Source organism: Budorcas taxicolor, chromosome 6 (genome assembly GCF_023091745.1).
Source record: "Budorcas taxicolor isolate Tak-1 chromosome 6, Takin1.1, whole genome shotgun sequence".
NCBI lineage: Eukaryota > Metazoa > Chordata > Mammalia > Artiodactyla > Bovidae > Budorcas > Budorcas taxicolor.
Window position 1 is genome coordinate 102477891 of NC_068915.1, and position 22082 is coordinate 102499972.

The window sequence follows — 22082 nt, forward strand, 5'->3', positions numbered from 1 at the left end:
GCCAGTAGCTTGTGGAGAAGTTCCCAGGAAGGTCGGGTTAGTTTAACAAGGTCTGTTTGTGCAGAATCCCTCAGCCTTGCCTCCATCTCTGCTAAAGAGACTGTCTTCCCTTCCGCTGGGACAGGGGGCAGCTTTCACATGAGATTTATCTCCTGCTTCCAGGTAGGAAAAGGAGGATCAGAGCACCCTTCTGGCATCTGCTCTTTCTTAAGTGCCTTCAGCTCAACAGAATTTTTGTGTCAGAGGCATATTTTGGGATTAGATATTCTGGATTTCCTTCAAAAATTGAATTAGGCTTGTTTTAGGGGCAGTTGAACATCTTCAGATTGTTGATATTAGGTGAAGGATTTGAAAAAGGAATCAAAATAATATTAAAGCACATGGACTGATATGAAGTATGGTGAATTAGGATGAAGAAAATAATACAAAACATAGTGAGGTTGATGAAGAATATGCTCAAGATGAGGGATGAGTGGCTCTGTTGGACCATTTGGGTGTAGATTGTAGAAATGAGGTAGGCACCTTCTCAATCTCCTTATCTTAGGATTTCTATTGTTTTCCTGAATAAATTTAAACAAATTAGACTAGATGACTTCTTGAGCCCAATGTTTCAGACATTATTCAGTGTATTTAGTCATTATTGAGCAAGGTACAGTTATCTCTGGGATCAGAGGTTGAAGTCACTTGGAACATCTTAAAAACAAACCCATGCTAGTTTCCACCCTCAGCGGACAGATTTATAACCCTGTGGTGCCATTAGTGCACTGGTATTGCTGGTGGTAAAGAATCCGCTTGCTAATGCAGGAGATGCAAGAGATGCGGGTTCCATCCCTGGGTTGGGAAGATCTCCTGGAAGAGGAAATGGTAACCCACTCTCTTACCTGGAAAATTTTCTTCATCCTAATTCACCATACTTCATATCAGTCCTGCCAGGCTCCAGTCCATGGAGTTGGACATGACTGAGTGACTGTCTGATTGCTTTAAATCTCCCCAGGTGATACTTATATACAGCCAAACCTGGGGATCTTTGTCTTAGATATTTTTTTTTTGTGGTCTTGGCTGTGTGGCATGTGGGATCTTAGTTCCCTGACTAGGGTTCGAACCTGCACCCCTTGCATTGGAAGTACAAAGTCTTAACCACTGGACTGCCAGGGAAGTGCCTGGCTTAGATCTTTTGTCACCAGCATAGTATATATTTAACATTTAAAGACACAAATCAGTGGAAGTGAAGTCTGAAATCAGCCTGCAGGACTTTCCAAACAGTGTTTGGATGTCCATCTGTTAGGGCAGCCCCAGGGCTCATGAGTGCCAGGCAAATTATTTTCCTTTTAAATCACTCCAATAACTTTTTACATTAGCATTGAGGACATTTATTTTTAGATATAGAACAAACTGTTTTCCAAACCACCAGTTCTTGAGGTGTGAAATGAAGCCACCCTCCAGGAAAATACAGTTTGATTTGGCAGGTTTCTCTCAGTGTGATTCACAAGTGTATCTCAAACCTCTAATCTTCCCTGGATCTTTCGGTACTGTGAATGACGCTGAAAAAATTTAGCATAATCATGTATAATGTATGACTAAAAGGAGCACAGTGGATATGGAATGCTCTCTGGAGCCATAATATGAAGGCTACCATAATGGTTTTCTTGCAGGTGAAAATGCAGGTGAAAAAAATGCAAAACCAATCAAGTTTGTTTAGATGTTATTATGAGATTATAAGGACTTCCCTGGTGGCTCAGATGGTAAAGCGTCTGTCTACAATGTAGGAGACCCGAGTTCGATCCCTGGGTCGGGAAGATCCCCTGGAGAAGGAAATGGCAATCCACTCCAGTACTATTGCCTGGAAAATCCCAAGAACAGAGGAGCCTGGTAGGCTACAGTCCATGGGGTCGCAAAGTGTCGGACACAACTTCACTTTCACTTTCATGAGATTATAAAAATGACTGAGGATCTCTGGGTGTGTGTGTGTGTGTGTGTGTGAAGACAAATGCCCACATCTGTCAGTGGTATCAATAATGTAGTTTTTTGGTAGGATTATATTTGCCAGTCTGTTCTGACACACTGGGCTGCACAATCAGTATCAAACTGAAAGATCAGAAATTTCTCTATTGCTCTTTCCTTACTTTTCCTTCATTTATCGTAGCTTATTTATTAGTTAAGAAGTATTTATAGAGCTTCTCTTTGAAAAGTTTTCAATTTATCTCTTGGGAGTGAAGTTTTTTAAAAAATCGCTCATAAACCTAATAATTCACACATATACTTCATCCGTTGAAGTATATATACCATTAATTTTTTTGTATACTCACAGAGTTTAACAACCTTCACCAAAATCAATTTTAGAACATTTCATTATGTCCAAAATTCACCCATTAGCTGTCACTCCAACCCCTCATCTTCTCTTTGCCCAGTTACTCAGTCATGTCCGACTCTTTGTGACTCTTTGGACTGTATCTGGCCAGGCTCCTCTGTCCCTGGGATTTTCAGGCAAGAATACTGAAGTGGGTTGCCATGTTCCTTCTCCAGGGGATCTTCCACACCCAGAGACTGAACTCACATCTCCTTTGTCTCCTGCATTCCAGGAAGGTTCTTTACCTGCTGACCCAGGAGGGAAGCCCTGATCTCCTCTGTGCTGTGTTGTGCTTAGTTGCTCTAGCCCTGGGCAAACACTTTCTGTCTCTATAGATTTGCCTTCAATGGACCTTTTCTATGAATGGAATCATACAGTATATGATCTTTGGTGCCTGGCTTCTTTCACCCAATATAATGTTTGCAACATTCCTCTACTTTGAAGCATGCATCAATACTTCATTCCTTTTTATTGCTGAATAATATTCCATTGTACGGATATAGTGCATTTTATTTGTCCATTCATCAGGTTAAAAAAAAAACTCATCTAAATGTCCATCGAAAGTGTTAAAAGTTGAAGCTGTTATATTTCTTTGGTGTGAAGAAAATCATCTTCTGTCTTTCATCACAGGTAGGGGTGACACCCACGGCTATGAAGACCACCATCCTGCTTATGTTCCTGTGGGGACTTTCCTGCGCTCTGCCAGTAAGTATCAGGAGAGGGATGTTTGAAAAAGAAAACTTTGTATCTAAAACTGCATGTGTCATTTACTATAAGCGAAAGTGGTTATGTATGTTCCAGTCAGATGACAATAGTAAATTCCTAGGAAGATCCTTTCTTTAAAGTATCATCCAACTTATTCCTTATTCTGCTCAGATGGCATTCATATAGCGAGATGCTCATTTTCTTCCTTATAAGCCATGGTTTTCAAAATGTTATCCCCAGACCAGCTGCATCAGGATCAACTAGGACCTTGTTAGAAATGTAAATTCTCAGGTCCTAACTCAGACCTACAGAACCAGACTCTCTGAGGATGGGACACGGCAATTTGTGTTTCAGCAAGGCCTCTAGGTGATTCTTATTCATGCTAAAATTTGACGACTACTCCTTCTAACTACGAGATTATATTAACACCTGCTACCTTGGAAATTTCTGGAGACTGACCATGTGTACCAAATTTTCTAGGTAGCCAGGTATCAAAATACTGAATCCAAGAGCTCTGAAGAATGGAAGGTGAGTAGAAATAAGATTTTTGGAAATATTTTTATTTTAGTATGTTATTAGTATAACCAAATTGGCTTCACTGCAAATGTTGAAACTACTAATGATTTTAACGAACACATTAGTAACCTGAGATATAGAGGGTAAGGGCTATGATTTCTATTTCTTATAAGAAAATGTAGTCCATATAATGCTTTGACTTCAACTTAATAATGTAATTTGGTGAGGAAGCATTTTTTTCCTTTAGCTTTATTTTCATAATTGGTCTGTGTGGTAGTGCAAGGGGATGGTTGACAATGAACCAAATCTGTCCTTGAAAAATTAGGACTAGAGATCTGTTTTATCAGATGTCTGGTAGACAAGAGGTTAGGAGGTCAAGTCCTGAAAAGAAAGAAGAATGAGAGAACACTAGAGTCTTTGGAATGACAGCTAATTCAACAGTTCTTAATGCTCAGTAACTCAAGAGCCATTGCCAGACACAGTTCTTTGTTTTGCTTGTGTTAACTTTTTGAATCTTCACAGTATCCCCAGTGAATTAGGTATTGTATTTTATTCTTATTTTACAAATGAGAACTCTGAGACACAGAAAATAACCCAGTCTATCTAGGTAATACGGTTAATTAGTGTTCACGTCTGGCCCCAGAATCTGTATTTTTACTGAGTGTTATACCCTTCTTGGAAAGGAACCAGGTCTAGGAAGTCAGCAGCTTTTCAAGACTGGAGCTATATTGTCACTCCGTATCCATAAGGGGTTTAGTTCTGAGACCTCTGTGGATACCAAGATCCATGGACGCTCAATGCTTATATAAAATTGCATAGTATTTTCATATAACCTGTGCACATCTTCATGTATACTTTAAATCATCTTTAGATTGCCTATAATACCTAATAAGATGCCATGCAAATAGTTGCTGGAGTGCAGCAAGTACGTTTTGCCTTTGGGAACTTTCTGGAAGTTTCTCTTTTTTTTCTTTCTTTCTTCCCTTCCTTCCTTCCCACCCTTCTTTTTTTCCCTACTATTTTTGATCTGAGGCTGGTTGAATGTGTGGATGTGAAACTCATGCATATGAAGGACTGATTGTACATGTGAGGGTTAAAATCTTAACCTAAATCAGAATGTTTTTCATTACCTATTTCCTGCTGGCTTTTACATATACTACAGCTAGTTGTTTAGTTACTAAGCTGTGTCTGACTCTTTGAGACCCCATGGACTATATAGCCTGCCAGGTTTGACACAGCTAAGGCACAATGCTAGGGCTTTCCTGCTGACTCAGACAGTAAAGAATCTGCGGGCAATGCAGGAGACCTGGGCTCAATCCCTGGACTAGGAAGATCCCCTGGAGGTGGGTGTGGCAACCCGTTCCCAGTATTCTTGAGAATACTGGAGAATGCCCATGGGCAGAGGAGCCTGGCAGGCTACTATATAGTCCATACAGTCCAGGCTACAGTCTGGCTATGGTCTGACTCACAGAGAGCTGGACATGACTGAGTGACAGAGCACGGGGAACAATGCTATTAGTGCTGGCCAGGTAATGTCAAAGGCCTGAGACAGGGTCCTGCCCCTGCTTGAGGCTGGAATAGGCACTGCAAGATTTCTTACATGAACTTTCACCAGGGCTGTCCTTGGGCTGGTTAGTTTAAAAGCAGCTGCTGTGGATCCTTCCGTTTAGCCAGAGTACCACAAGCATGCGGGAGTCTCAGGCCTAGCCTTAGCATGAGAAAAATAGCAACGTCTGGCTCCCTTCTGTCCTTTAAGGGACTGGAGTAGAGTCTGCCATGGTGCCTGCAGCAGTGCCACAGGACAGAGACTTACAGTGACCATGGCTTTTCCGTCTAGGAGAGATCCCCAGCCCAGGACTGCCGAGAGGCTTGCTGGAGATGCGCTTCCAGAGCTTCTTTCTGCTCTCCTTGGCACCTTGGATCTGCACACCCATCACTCAGCCGCTTTGGGCCACGTGGGATTAGGGACTTTTGTCCTGCTCAAGGGGGAGGGGGAGAGTAGGTGGGGAGAGGGCACCAGAGATGGTGCAGGCATTCTTAGAGCTCCTATAAGATTAAAGAAAGTAAAATAAATCAGAACTATGACTGATTAGTTTTCAACTGCAGCATTTTGCAACTTGGGTGATCTTACATGACTCAAGACAGGTGGCTTTTTTCTATTCAGTTTTGTCCACTACTCAATTTTATAAAGGATGTTTATAATCCTTTTGAATGTTCTCAAAATGGATCATTTCTTCAGGTTTTATCATACTGAATGGTTCTCAAGAGGCTTTCATAAACATTAGCCAAATTCCTCCTCACAGCAACCATGGGCAATAAGCAAAGTGGTTGCTAATATTCTAAATTTAGGAATAAGAAATGGACATCACAGAGGTGAAGTGAATTGTCCAACCATAGAGCTATGGTTTTTCCTGTGGTAATGTATGGATGGGAGAGTTGGACTGTGAAGAAGGCTGAGCACCAAAGAATTGATGCGTTTGAACTGTGGTGTTGGAGAAGACTCTTGAGAGTCCCTTGGACTGCAAGGAGATCCAACCAGTCCATTCTGAAGGAGATCAAACCTGGGATTTCTTTGGAAGGAATGATGCTAAAGCCGAAACTCCAGTACTTTGGCCACCTCATTCGAAGAGCTGACTCCTTGGAAAAGACTCTGATGCTGGGAGGGATTCGGGGCAGGAGGAGAAGGGGATGACAGAGGATGAGATGGCTGGATGGCATCACCAACTCGATGGACGTGAGTCTGAGTGAACCCCGGGAGTTGGTGATGGACAGGGAGGCCTGGCGTGCTGCGATTCATGGGGTCAAAAAGAGTCGGACAGGACTGAGCTACTGAACTGAACTGAACTGAAGACCTAAGTGTTTTCTGAAACACATGAATTTCAGTACTACCCTCAACACAGTTTTCAGGGCTAAACACAAGCCAAGGAGCGAATTGACACTTTAAATCTGGGTTTATGAGTTCGATGCTATTTTTTCTATCTTATATTTTTTCTGGGTTGTGTATTTTTTTTCAAAGAAAATGTATTTTTCTCTAACTATGGGAAATATGAAAATCTTCTAAGTTATTCTATATACAAGACCTTTTTATGCCATTGGTCTTCTCACATTCATTCATTTTTTTAGCCCTTTCATTATAAAATATCATTAATACTCATGTAAATATAAAATATCTATCAATAAGCTAAAAAAACCTAAAATTATTATGAATGTTTGCAATGGTATGATCTACCTGTGAAGGAGTAACTTGTTTTCCTTCCTTTGTTACAGAGTCATTTGGCTCAGACACCAACACCACCTTTGGTAACTATCTCATTTATTTATTCAAACTTTAAACTTTTTATTTTGCATTGGGTATAGCTGATTAACAATGTTGGTGTAGTTTCAGGTGAACAGCAAAGGGTCTCAGCCATACATATATATATGTATCCATTCTCCCCCAACCCATCCCCCCCTTCTATCCAGACTGGCATACAACATTGAGTAGAGTTCCATGTGCTATACAGTAGGTCTTTGTTGGTTATCCATTTTGAATATAGCAGTGTGTACATGACCCTCCCAGTCTCCCCAACACTCTAATTTATTTTTTGTCATAAACATCTCATAAAATCACTTTGACACTCTTCTCGTCATCTCAGGCCATTTGGAAAGTCATAAATCCAAACCACAAGTGATTGATGCGCACCATGTTTTCTTTCCTTTCCTCAGGAATTACTAACATGAAAAATAAACAACAACATTTTTTTTTTCTTTTTAGGAGAGCAGTGAGTCATCAGAAGAAAGTAAACTTAGCTCAGAGGAACAGGTAATTAAACAGACCTTTCTTAACTTTCCAGGCTACTTAGGAGTTGAAGGAAATGATGTTAGATTAAATTACCTGGTGACTGTTCTAAATATAAGATGTTCTAAACTTTGGTTATGCTGTCTAAAAAGTCCTATAAAATAGGAAGGAAAAAAGAGTGGGAGAATTCAGAGGTAGACATGCTCTTCATTCCATATTTGTCACTGGGGCCAGATGATAGACACTGTGGCCCTAAATGTTCCTCTAGCTAAAGAGAACATACTCACACACACAGACACAAACTCTGTTAGACAACAGCTTGCTCATAAATCTCAGAAATTGCTTTTACAGTTGGAGCAGTTCAGACCAGGCAGAGAAAAACATTCTGGTTCATACCTTCGGGGCCTGAAGACTGCCTCTGTGCCTAGAATCCTGCTAGACTGCTAGAGGAGAGACTAGCTCTCACCCTGAGGAAACTTTAAGAGGACAGTTGCTTCAGTAATGACTTAAAAAAAAAAAAAAAAAAGTTTCTCATCTGTGTCCCTGGGAGATAGAAAAGCTGACTTAGCTTGAAAGTGAAAGTCGCTCAGTCATGTCCAACTCTTTGTGACTCCATGGACTGTACAGCCCATGGAATTCTCCAGGCCAGAATACTAGAGCGGGTAGTCTTTCCCTTTTCCAGGGGATCTTCCCAAGACAGCAATCGAATCCAGGTCTCCTGCATTGCAGGCAGATTCTTTACCAGCTGAACCACAAGAGAAACCCAAGAATACTGGAGTGGGTAGCCTATCCCTTCTCCAATGGATCTTCCTGACCCAGGAATTGAACTGGGATCTCCTGCATTACAGGTGGATTCTTTACCAACAGAGCTATGAGGGAAGCCCTTAGCTTATATCCCTGTAATAAAAAACTTGCTAGCATCTTTTTTCTTCCCTTCCACTTTCCTATGCTTTCCCTCCTGTTCCCCCTTTTCTCCTCCTCCTCTTTCTTCTTTTCATTTTTCTAAGACATTTAGTTATAGCTTTCTTAACTGTCCTGTCGTTTTAACCAAACTCAATCCCCTGTGCTCCAGCTATCCTAGAAGCTGGGTTTCTCCTAGGATATTGACTAAAGATTCATCAGACGAACATTGTATACATTTATAAGCACAGAATTGGGGAAATGCTCTTTTTTGGGGGGACCCTGTGATTTATAATCTCCATGTTCTCTGAGCTCTTAGATGAGAGCAACAGTTTGGGGGGAGGGGGTGCAATATGAGACTACTGAGGTAAGGAAAGCTACATGGGTGCTCAGTTCCAGCAGATTCGTGCAAATTCTAGTGATGGGAAGAGTGTCATCATCCTGTATTCCCTCCTGATCAGAACTCAGACACTGATGAGTAGGGTCAGGTGGGAAATGAAAAAAAAAAAAAAAAACAAAATGGGCAAGTTGCTTGGGCTTCCCAGGTGGCTCAGTGGTAAAGAATCTGCTTGCCAATGCAGGAGACGTGGATTCCATCCCTGGGTCAGGAGGATCCAGTGGAAAAGGAAATGGCAACTGACTCCAGTATTCTTGCCTGGGAAATCCCATGTGGCCTGGCAGGCTACAGTTCATGGAGTCACAAAGAGTCGGACACAACTTAGTGATTAAACAGCAGCAGTAGAGAGAGAGAGAGTAGATTTTTCCAGTGCATGATGAATGAAGGCTCACGGACCTTCCTTATCTGAGTAGAGCATCCAATTGTTTTATTTCTGGGGATCATCCCTCTGAGCTACACTTAGAACTCAGATATCACCCCGGTTGTACTCCTTCAGCTGAGCCTTCTATAGGCAACTCTCTGCCTGTGCAAACCGGTATAAATATGGTTTTGGTGAGATCTATATCTTACTGCAATATTATACTTTCATTCAGCCAAAGGTTTCATTCACCTCCTCTAATACATGTCCATCCTCAGCCTCAGAGTTGATTTGAAAAAAAAAAATCTAAGTCATTTCAAAATCACCTAGTATTTTTTTTTTTTTAAACTCTATTAATAATTTGATGAGTATTATATCTTCCCTAGTGGCTCAGATGGTAAACAATCTGCCTGCAATGCAGGAGACCTGGGTTCGATTCCTGGGTCTGGAAGATACTCTGGAGAAGGGAATGGCAATCCACTCAAAATTCTTGCCTGGAGAATCCCATGGACAGAGGAACCTGGTGGGTTACAGTCCATGGGATTGCAAAGAGTCAGACGCGACTGAGCGACTAATACATTCACTTTCACTGTTTTAAACCAAATAATTTGAGGAGTATTATAAATCAATTCTTTAATTTACAAAAAGTTTATGAAAGTATCCCTTAAGGACTCATACTTACAATATGATTTGAGTTTCATAAATGTGATTTCTAGAGAACATTTTGAAAAGATTTGTGCAGCACTGAGTGAATGGTGCCTATGGAAAATGGAGTGACTTGACTTTCAACTTCCCCTCCTTCATTTTTAACCCCTGTTTGAGACATTACTGAGTCATACAACTGAACATAGCTTAGATGAGGGATACAGGAAGAAGAAAACAAAAAGAGCCTAGATGGGTATTAGGTACAACCCTCTAGAGCAGCTCCTGGGGGTACTGACCATGTCTGTTAACTCCAGGCAAATGAAGACCCCAGTGACAGCACAGAATCTGAGGAGGTCCTGGGCCCTGATGGTCAGCAACACGTTCATAGACCAGCTGGTGGCTTCTCTCGGAGGGGAGGAAGCGAAGGCGATAATAAAGATGATGATGAAGACGAGAGTGGAGATGACACCTTTGGGGATGATGACGGTGGCCCAGGACCCGAACAGAGACGATCAGGAGGGGACTCCAGGCTTGGAAGCGATGAAGACTCGGCTGACACCACACGATCCAGGGAAGACAGCGCCCCACAAGGGGATGAGGGGGCCCACGATACCACCAGCGAGAGCAGGGACCTGGACCGGGAGGATGAGGGGAACAGCAGGCCCGAGGGCGGTGACTCCACTCCAGACAGCGAGAGTGAGGAGCACTGGGTGGGAGGCGGCAGTGAGGGGGACAGCAGCCACGGGGATGGCTCTGAGTTCGACGATGAAGGGATGCAGAGCGATGACCCGGGCGCCTACAGGAGCGAGAGGGGCAACTCCCGAATAAGTGGTGCCGGCCTCGAGTCAAGAGCATCGAAAGGGGACGATGAGGAGCAGGCAAGCACCCAGGATTCCCATGAGCGCCCAGCAGCCGCGTATCCCCGCAGGAAGTTCTTCAGGAAGTCCCGCCTTCCTGAGGAAGATGGCAGAGGGGAGCTTGACGATAGCCGCACGACGGAAGTCATGAGTGACTCCACTGAAAACCCCGACTCCAAAGAAGCCGGCCTCGGCCAATCCAGGGAACACGGCAAGAGTGAGTCTCGACAAGAGAGTGAGGAGAACCGGTCCCCGGAAGACAGTCAGGATGTCCAAGACCCCAGCAGCGAGTCTAGTCAAGAGGTCGACCTGCCTTCTCAAGAACACAGTAGCGAATCTCAGGAAGAGGCGCTCCAGGAGTCCAGGGGTGACAACCCCAACAACGCCACCAGTCACTCCAGAGAACATGAGGCAGATAGCGAGTCCAGTGAGGAGGGCGTGTTGGATAAGCCCTCCGATTCAGAGAGCACATCCACAGAGGAACAGGCTGACAGCGAATCCGACGAGAGCCTCAGGTCCTCGGAGGAGAGCCCTGAGTCCACTGCAGAGCAGAACAGTTCCAGCCAGGAGGGCGCCCAGACCCAGAGCCGGAGCCAGGAGAGCCCGTCTGAGGAGGACGATGGTAGCGATTCCCAGGACAGCAGCAGATCGAAAGAAGACAGCAACTCGACCGAGAGCGTGTCAAGCAGCGAGGAAGAGGCCCTAGCCCAAAACACTGAGGTAGAAAGCAGAAAATTAACAGTCGATGCTTACCACAACAAACCCATCGGAGATCAGGATGACAATGACTGCCAAGATGGCTACTAGCATGGGCGTGCCTGAGCGCCTCTCACAGACAGGCGTCCCGGAGGCTGGAGACTAGGGAAAATCATAACTGTAATTTATTGACGTTTGTATCAGAAGAATAGCCTAAGGCCATTTCTTTCTGAAAGGAAATGCTCGATGTTATACTTGTTTGTGTCTAGGATGTCATCAAACCATAGAGGTTTCAAAAATGGGAAATGTCACTAGAACACCCTCCGTGAGAGACCTGAAGCAAGGAAAGATGCGCATTGTTGCTTCACAGCCGAAATAGTTCCTAACTCATTAACCTAACGCACAGTTACACACGTTGTGCTATGTACCAGGCACTGCGCTGGGTGGAGAGGAGGTCAAGAAGCTTAAAGACTTGTCGCCTGCTCCTGAGGAGAGGTCTTGTTGTTGTTCAGTCTGTAAGTCGTGTCCATCTCTTTCTGACTCATGGACTGCAGCACGCCAGGCTCCTCTGTCCTCTACTAACTCCCGGAGTTTGCTCAAATTCATGTCCATTCAGTCAGTGATGCCATATAACCGTCTCATCCTCTGTTGCCCCCTTCTCCTTGTGCCTTCAATCTTTCCCAACATCAGGGTCTTTTCTGATGAGTGGGCTCTCCACATCAGGTGGCCAAAGTATTGGAGTTTCAGCTTCAGCATCAGTCCTTCCAATGAATATTCAGGATTGATTTCCTTTAGAATTGACTGGTTTGATCTCTGAGAAGCTTATAGAGGGATAAATAAAGCTGAAAAAGGACAAATATGACAAAAGCAAGAATTATTACAATCCAGTGTGGTGAGCGCTATTAACACAGATATGAACAAAGCACATGGATTCACAGAAGAGGGCACACTTTGCCTTAAGAATTAGAGAGGGCTTCACAGCAGGAAAGACACTGGAGTCAGAACGTTGCATGGGATTTCTCCATTTAAGGCTAGACAATTCTATTTATCCTTGGTATCAGCAATAGAAAATCCTGTATGAATAAACATTTAGTTTGTGAAAATGTTTTCAAATTATGGCACAGTAATGTGTTTCAGATAAGCAAAAATTCTTTTTTCAATTAATTAACCCTTTTTGATTTTTTCTTTTTGTGTGTGTGTATATGTGTGTGTGTGAAACTCCCATGAGCGTCACCTCCCTGACCACTGGTGGTGATATGGAGGACTGGGTAGGGGAGGGTGGAAAAATGAAATTCCTCTTTAAATAGACAACTTTCAGCTTAATGTTTTTCTAAGATCAATCTATGTGTTGCACATAGCAAAATTGTGTGTATAGAATTCAATTGATTTTTGCCTAATACACTTTGAAATGTTACCTCAACCTAAAATATTTGTTTTGTAATAAAGATTATAATATCCAGAAGTATGTGCTTATTTCTTATAGTGATGCCAATTTTTAGGATACAAAACAACTTTTCCTTTAAGACATTGCAAAATAGTTTATTAGCTTTCTCCCATTAAAACAAAAGATTTCTTTATTTCCTGAACATTTAATTTTATTGATAATTCAGGTAGCATTTGATAAAATTACTTTTCATGTTGTTTATGATATTTCACTAAAGATATCTGTTATGGATAAGCGAAAAAAGGGAAGCCAACTCTCAGCTTTTTGTATTAGGCCGCACCAAAATTTCATGGTGTTTGGGTTTAACATTAGCTCTTGCTGGTCTCACAGATTGTCTTAAATGTAAACTTTTGGAACTACACGGACACACACTCTTTACACTGTATTTCCCTGAAGGAAACGACCTCACCTCAGCACTTCCATTTTTTTTAAGGTTTTTTTTTTCTTTTTCTAATATGGATCACTTTTAAAGTCTTTACTGCATTTTTTTACAATATTGCTTCTGTTTTACATTTTGGTTTTTTGTCCATGATGCCTGTGCAGTCTTAGCAATCTTACACCCCTTGCCTTGGAAGGCGAAGTCTTAACCACTGGACCGCCAGGGAAGTCCCAAGTATTTCCACTTTTTCAAATGTGTTTTCACCCACACGGCCACTAGAGCACATCACGTACATGCTAAGTTGCTTCAGTTATGTCTGACTCTTCGTGACCCCATGGACTGTAGCCCGCCAGGCTCCTCTGTCCATGGGGTTCTCTAGGCAAGAATACTGGAGTGGATTGCCATGCCCTCCTCCAGGGGATCTTCCTGACACAGGGATTGAACCTGGGTCTATTACATCTCTTGCATTGGCAGGAGGGTTCTTTACCACTAATGCTCCCTACAAAGTCATTCAGAGAACCAAGACTTCCCAGTCTTCAGTCTGACCTTTCCCATCCTTCATGTCTCTCTGTTCCCTCACAACGTCAAGCCTATGGTAGATAAAATATACACAGTTTTCTAATCTTCTTCCTTGAGATTTTAACCCAGTAGATCTGGAGTAAAACCCCAAGTTATGTATTTCAAGAAGGGTCCCAGGAGATTCTGAAGTAGCCCATTGGCATATCTACATTTCTGTTCTCTGACTCTACAGATTGGTTATCTGGCTTTATTAACCTACAGGTTCCCACCAACCCACAGTTTCTTCAGAGGAAAATGGTCTATGCACAGACCTCTTGGTTGCCTGAGATATAGCTGACCAGGTTCCAGCCACCCATATGCCCCTCCTCACAGCAGGTGATCAGGTGGGTTGAGCACCCCACCCAAGACAGATGGGCCAACAGCCTCAGAGCAGGCGTGTTACAAAGGCTCTGCCTGGTGGTGGTTTGAGGTCTGATCTGAGTTCCTCTCTCTGGAGATCTGGCTGTTAGGGAAAGAGAGGTCAGAAAGTGGTCCAAACAAAAACAGATGGGAAAATACAGACAGGCAGAAATAGGGAGAAATTTTAAGTCCATTAATGATGGAGCACAAAACTGAAAATGATCGAGCTCCTGTCACTGAGGGACAAAATCATCATCTTTTTGCTCTCATACTTGGTTCCTGACTCTCCTGTTGTCTATCAGGCCTTTCCTGGATCTCTGTGACCTTCCTGACTCTTAAGGGCCACCTGTATCCTGGCAGTACAGCCACCTTTCTGAGGCTACCTAAGACAGGCTTTGTTCCTTGCAACCAAAAAGCCTCATGAGCTCAGACGTGTGAACGCAGGTGTTAGGCTACCAGTGCTCCAAAGTGATGCTACCACAGAACCCTGGCTGGCTTAACAGCCTAGTGGAGAAAGTCCTGGACAATCTAAATGCACCTTGGAGAGTGAAAAAGAAAATATCCCATGGAGAGGAGACAGAGAAGGAAGTGGATGGAATTGTTTATGGCACATGGAGGTTTGAGTTTAAAGATTTGTTGTCTCCAAAGCATTTGGACGAGAGGAAGAGGGAAGGGGACATGATCAAAGGAGAGACTGGAAAGGTGGACCAGGATCTGAAATGAAGGTCTCTGAATGCCAGGTTAAGGAGAAAAGACTTCATTTTTAAGAAGTGCCTTCCTGGGACCAAGTTTTCACGTCTTTTCTATACCCGTTTAAAAACATATAAAAACTATAGAAGATCAAATGAAGCACAGAAAAGCTAAGTTAATTATTCTAGTTTAAAATCCCAAAGCTAAACTAATACAGCATTGTAAAGCAATCATACTCCAATTAAAAATATATTAAAAAGTAAATAAAATCCAAGAAATGACACAGCCTGATTCCACTTCAGTTTGAGGATGAGCCACTGAAAGTTTCAAGCAGTGGATTAACATTCATGAATATATGAATATGGCCTTATCTGCTTGAAATATAAGCAAAGGAAATGCTTATATTTTAGCTTGTTTTTGGCATATAAGGAAACCAAGAGCCTCTCAATCATTTTCTAATGGTTTGTTTTCCTAGACCGGTAACTTTGAAAGAGCCCCTTTAAATGGAAAAGTTTACTGTTAGCTGGAAAAGCTAACAATATTCCGAAAAAAGGAAGCTTATATGAAATGTTTAGAAAACATGGCTTAATGTGCAAAGAACTCATTCAGCCCAGAAGCCACTGATTGTACCACAAAGCGCTAGACACTGGCTTGTTCCGCTGATCCCACTCATAATGACTCGGGATGCGCCAGTAACACCGGTACTATAATAACACTAGTGCTGCTGATCCCAGCTGTCCTTGTTGCCAGAGATCATTCTCCACCAGCTCTGCTTCACTGCATCACTAGCTCTCAATTCAACATTTGTGGTAGATTCATTTCCCAGGTTTCTATGGAAGACAGGGGGGAAATCAAGACACTCTGAAATTGAGCTACATGGGGGAAGGTGTCTCTATTTGCTCTAAAATTATCTGCTAAATTGTTGGTATGTTTAAGTAGAGGGGCTTCCCTGATGACTCAGATGATAAAGAATCTGTGTACAATTCAGGAGACCTGGGTTTGATCCCTGGGTTGGGACCATCCCTTGGAGGAAGGCATGGCAACTCACTCCAGTACTCTTGCCTGGAGAATCCCATGGTCAGAGGAGCCTGGCAGGCTACAGTCCATGGGGTGGCAAAGAGATGAACAGAAGGATCCACAATTTTCATCATATTGAGAGGGTAACAGGCAGGAAGGCCAGGGGTCTCCAAAGGAGGAAATAGGCTGCAAGTGTCAGACATTTTTGTCTCTCTTAGGCAGCAGGAGGAAACAAACTAGCGATATTTTTTTCCTTCTCTATACAAATTTAAAAGGCGGTTTGTCTTAAAATACTGTGTTGCCATAATGACACCTGGTTTCACCTGAAGTTAATTATTCTCAACCTAGAGATAACCAATGCATTTCTCTTATGGAAATGTTTATCTTAAGCTATGCTAATGTACTGGAGAAGGCGATGGGACCCCACTCCAGTACTCTTGCCTGGAAAATCCCATGGACGGAGGAGCCTGGTAGGCTGCAGTCCATGGGGTCACTAAGAGTCGCACATGACTGAGCGACTTCGCTTTCACTTTCCACTTTCATGCATTGGAGAAGGAAATGGCAACCCACTCCAGTGTTCTTGCCTGGAGAATCCCAGGGACGGGGGAGCCTGGTGGGCTGCCGTCTATGGGGTCGCACAGAGTTGGACACGACTGAAGCGACTTAGCAGAGAGCAGAGCAGAGCATGCTAAGGTACTATACATTTACCCCAAAATCTGTCTTCAAGTCAAATCCACCTCTTGGCTCAGAACCTACTTGACAAACCAGTATGTTATACTCAGATATTGTTCACTATTCGCTTTCATGCATTGGAGAAGGAAATGGCAACCCACTCCAGTATTCTTGCCTGGAGAATCCCAGGGATGGGGGAGCCTGGCGGGCTGCCATCTATGGGGTCGCACAGAGTCGGACACGAATGAAGCAACTTAGCAGCAGCAGCAGCAGCAGCAGCAATCTATGTAAATGAAATTATTTGTATGGTGATCTGCCCTTCAAGATTCAGGTTAATCATTTTATGGCCCAGGATGAACCATTTGGTGCCAAGATAATCCCAAAATGCATCTTATGGATGAGGGGCCTGGTGCCATTCTGAGTTTTAAGACATTCCTTTCTTTTATTAACAGACTCCTAGTGACTATATAACATCCCGCTGAAGACTAGCAGGGGGTACTCTTTCTGCCCCCTTCTGATGCCTATGTCAGAAGCTTTCTCTATCTCCTTTATACTTTAATAAAACTTGATTACACAAAACCTCTGAGCGATCAAGCCTTGTCTCTGGCCCCGGATTGAGTTCTTCTCCTCTGGGGGCCAAGAATCCTGGCGTCTTTGCGTGATTCAGTGACAACCTTTCAATATTCTCACTGGTGTCTGCAACTAAGAAGCTGGAATCTATTAAATTAAATAAAGAAAATAACACCAACAATCATCAGATCTGCCTGAATATTGTTTTGCGGAACTATTGCATTCTGGAAAAACCCATCAGTACTGAGGAGGAGAGCTGAGAATACAGCATAATTAATATTATATGCATTGCTTGCCATACATCACTTGCATATCATAGCTAAAGCGTGGGTAAGGAAAGATAGTATAACATAAAATATCTTTCTGATAAAATGAATACAAATTTTAAACTTCTTCAATGTTAATATAGAAATATATTAATATTCTATGGTAGGACTTCCCTGGTGGCTCAGACGGTTAAGCGTCTGTCTACAATGCGGGAGACCTGGGTTCGATCCCTGGGTTGGGAAGATCCCCTGGAGAAGGAAATGGCAATCCACTCCAGTACTATTGCCTGGAAAATCCCAAGGACAGAGGAGCCTGATAGGCTACATTCCATGGGGTCGCAAAGAGTCGGACACGACTGAGCAACTTCACTTTCACATTCTATGGTAATATAATGAAAATGAATATTCTCAAAGTAAAAATTTAAACTGTAGAGTTCTTTTGCATTTCAAGTATATTTAGATGCTGGGTTGCATGTTGATGTACAGATTGAGAATTGTATTCATTCTCCTCTTCTTTGTATTAGGGAGTAAAATCTTTGGATTTTAGAGGAGCACATGGCTGCCCAGAGGGGGACTCCTTTTCCCAGGCTTCCTTGCAGCAAGGCATGCCCATGTGGCTAAGTTCTGGCCAATGGAATATGAACAGAAGTGATGCTCCTGGTCGCTTTCCATCTCACTTCTCTTTCCTATTGGCTAGAAACTGGCAACTTTGGAAATAGTTTAAAGTGAAAGTAGCTCAATCATGGAGTCTTTGTGACCTCATGGACTATACAGTCCATGGAATTTTCGAGGCCAGAATACTGGAGTGAGTGGCTGTTCCCTTCTCCCGGGGATCTTCCCAACCCAGGGATCGAACCCAGGTCTCCCACATTGCAGGCAGATTCTTTATGAGCTGAGCCACAAGGGAAGCCCAAGAATACTGGCGTGGGCAACCTATCACTTCTCCAGGGGATCTTCCCAACCCAAGAATTGAACCAGGGTCTTCTGCTTTGCAAGTGGTTTCTTTACCAGCTAAGCTATCAGGGAAGCATGATAATTTCCTTGTACCCAAAGGTACCCTTGATTGTTTCATGAAAGAAAGAAAGTGAAGTCGTTCAGTCGTGTCTGACTCTTTGCGACCCCATGGACTAGAGCCTACCAGGCTCCGCCCTCCATGGGATTCTCCAGGCAGGAGTACTGGAGTTCTTTTTTAATCTAGTTTATTTTTTTAGTTTCCTCATAAGAAGCCTGGACTTCCCCTGGCTCAGACAGTAAAGAATCAGGAGGCCTGAAAAGTGGGAGACCTGGTTTTGATCCCTGGGTTGGGAAGATCCTCTGCAGGAGGATATGGCAACCCACCCTAGTATTCTTGCTTGGAGAATCCCCATGGATAGAGGAGCCTGGTGGGCTACAGTTCATGCGTTCACAAAGAGTCAGACATGATTGAGAGACTAAGCACTTTAAGAAGCTTAATCTACATCCTCATGAATATATGTATTATGTGTGTATATTCAGAAACTATATAGAGTTCTCACCAGAAACACTGAATTATCTTTCATTTAATAACTGAAGAAAAACTGTTCTCCAACTGTGCTCTCAGAATATTATTATGCATACTCAGTAGGCTTTAATATTATTTAGATTAAGTTAACTTTTAGACTGAATTTATTGTTAAAGTGAATGGAGTATTTAGCCTTTGCAAATATGGGTAATGAAGACAATGCCCCAGTCTATAAACTATTTTTTGAGGATAAATAGAAATTATATCACTGGTTCATGAAACAACTAGTTACCATTTGGCAAATTTTTACATCAAAGACTAAAATTATTGGTCATAATTTTAAGTTGAAATATTGATTATTCAAGTGCAATTTGCAAATTTGGCTCTTATAAATGAATATAATGAAAATAAGGTGAGGCTGCAAACTTGCTTCTATTCCATTGTAAACTGAGTAATAGAACTGGTTCTCGGCCTTGGCACATCACCTGAGGAATTTTTTTTAAGTCTTTGCCCACAGGGTCCATCCCAGAGAATCTGGTTTAATTGGTCTGGGATTAGACTTCAGCAATGGTATTTTCGAAAAGTCCTAGATAATCCCAATGGGCTTCCCTAGTGGCTCAGATGGTAAAAAGTCTGCCTGCAATGCAGGAGACGCAGGATAGATCCTGGGGTTAGGAAGATCCCCTGGAGAAGAAAATGGCAACTGACTCCAGTATTCTTGCCTGGAGAATCCTGTGGATGGAGGAGCCTGACAGGCTACAGTCCATGGGGTCACAAAGAGTCAGACAGGACTGAGTGACTAAATATAGCACACACAGGTAATTTCAAAGTGTAGCCAGCACTGAGAATACTGCTTTAATATAATAGTTAATTCTGAAAACTTTGGGGCACTCTTGGGTTCTAGGCACAGGTCTTATTCTATAAATAAAACACTAACCAAATTCCAACCCTATTTAATACGATGAGTTAAATTCTTATGTCAGTCACACAGACTTGTCTGCTTCCTCTGCTAACAAATAAATGGGCCCAACATTTGAGTTACTGGAGCATTTAGCTCTCGTCAACTCCCGGATGATGACTAGTTAAGACATAATCAGTCATCAGAAAAATTGTAAAAGTATTTTGGCTTTTTGGTAAACTGCCTATCCCAAGGTCAGTCAGAATACAGTATCTCTAAGTTTTGCTCTAGTTGGCTTTCTCTCAGCATCTGAACTGTCATCAAAATAAACCTGACTTAAGCCCATGAATGATTTCCTCTGTCCTTGCACCACAATACAACAGATGGGAGAGATTACAGCAGGAGAAACCTCTACAGACTGCAGGTCTTGTGATCAGACACACAAAACAGCCTGGCTTTCCCTTTTTGGCACAGATCATGACTATTATTTTAAGCAACTGAATACAAATATAGTGTTTGGTTTGAAACCTTATTGTGTAACTGACATGAAAGAGACCTTTACCATTCTTTTATGTCACACAAGTCATTCTTTCCAAGTTGCACGTCCAGCAGATTGTCTGGAAGTCCCCCATGGGGAAAAAGGGGAACTAGCAGAAGGGAGGGTGCAGGAGGTCTGTCTGGACCTTGTTGTTGGAACCACATCCACCCCCAACCCAAATAGAACTTCAAAGCTGTCTCATCTCCTTCCTGGGGTGGGTGTTTCCGCACCTTCATCCGGCCTTTCCCCTCACAGTCAATACCAAGCTATGGCAATAAATTGGGAGTTTACATAGGTAGAGAAAGGACAGACTTCACTGTGCTTTGAAATGGTGACCGTATTAGTAAGAGAAAGTTTTGTTTGTCCTTTAGAAGTTCGACTCTGAGGATGTACCTAAGAATACACTGTCCTTTATCCTGCCTTATTCAGAACTCTAAGGATGTGAATTACTCTGTCCACTTTTCTCTGTTTTAGCTTCACTAAGGGGGCATCTTGAAGAAGTCAAATGACCCCAAGGAATGAAAAAGGACTAAATAATGGAGGAAATAGAAGGAGAGAGGAAAGTGGAAGACAGAGAAGGGAGACTGGAAGGAAGAGACCCCCTTATGCCCATGGGAATTAGATTCTATATGGGTTGATAAATGTCTTGAAAGGCAAAGTAAAGAACTGTTTTCACTGTCCTTTAGAAATTGTATGTGTACTTGAAGGGATAATGTTATTTTTTTTTCTGGGAGTGGATCATACCTTCCTGACTTCTCAAATATTAAGGAGAGGGGTAAGGGGGCACCCAGCAAGTCTGAGGGATTATGACAATTTGAAATCTGGTCCACATAAGGTCAGAAGCAAAAGGAAGGTCCTATACAAGAGAGTGAGACAGGATGTTCTGGACCTTGCCCAAAACTAGGTGCATGCAGTTCAGAATCTGATACAGAGCAGGGCAACCACAGAGAAGATGTAAATATGATCTAGACATTCACCCTAACATGATATAAATATGAAGAGTTCCATCAGTGAATATATAGCTTAACCTCCTGGCCATCACTTGCATGCATAGTTGCAATTACAGTGATTTTTAATTTTCTCACTTAGCATATTTATGTTTTACAGTTTCAACTTATATCTTTCTTCTTCTTTCCTTTCACTATTTGAAATGAAGCAATGAACAACTTTATGCAAATATCCTTTGCTATTTATCAAGTTAGATTGATTATCCACTCTAAATTCATCCATTATCCAGAACAGCAATGAAAAATTTCCCCCTGTGAGAAGATGCCTTCAATTTAGCTACATGTATTCTTCCAACCAGTCTGAATGGAGAATCATATGTATCTTTTTAACCTCCCTCTATTGCAATGGACGTTCAACTAGGCTATAATTGCTTGATTTAATGTTGGTAATTTAATGGCACCAAGGGCTTCCCAGGTGGCGCTAGTGGGAAAGAATCTGCCTACCAATCAAACCCAGGTTTGATCCCTGGGTTGGGAAGATCCCCTGGAGAAGGAAATGGCTACCTACTCAGTACTCGCCTAGAAAATCCCATGGATGGAGAAGCCTGGTAGGCTGCAGTCCATGGGGTCACTAAGAGTCGGACACGACTGAGTGACTTCACTTTCACTTTTCACTTTCATTTGGGGCTTCCCTGGTGGCTCAGAGGTTAAAGCGTCTGCCTCCAATGCGGGAGACCTCGGTTCGATCCCTGGGTCAGGAAGATCCCCTGGAGAAGGAAATGGCAACCCACTCCAATATTCTTGCCTGGAGAACCCCATGGACGGAGGAGCCTGGTAGGCTACAGTCCACGGGGTCGCAGAGTCGGACACGACGGAGCGACTTCACCACCACCATTTCACTTTCATGCATTGGAGAAGGAAATGGCAACCCACTCCAGTGTTCTTGCCTGGAGAATCCCAGGGATGGAGGAGCCTGGTAGGCTACAGTCCATGGGGTCGCACAGAGTCGGACACGACTGGAGAGACTTAGCAGCAGCAGCAGCCAATATTCTTGTCTGGAGAAT

At 42.8% G+C, this 22082-nt stretch overlaps 1 protein-coding gene across 1 annotated transcript; it reads left to right on the plus strand.

The window, feature by feature from the left end:
* The first annotated feature begins 2998 nt into the window (after positions 1-2998).
* DMP1 (dentin matrix acidic phosphoprotein 1) lies at positions 2999-11310 on the plus strand. The gene is made up of 5 exons (XM_052642304.1): positions 2999-3052; positions 3533-3580; positions 6836-6868; positions 7323-7370; positions 9961-11310. The coding sequence occupies exons 1-5, from the start codon at positions 2999-3001 to the stop codon at positions 11308-11310; spliced, it is 1533 nt and encodes a 510-aa protein (XP_052498264.1).
* Positions 11311-22082: the final 10772 nt, after the last annotated feature.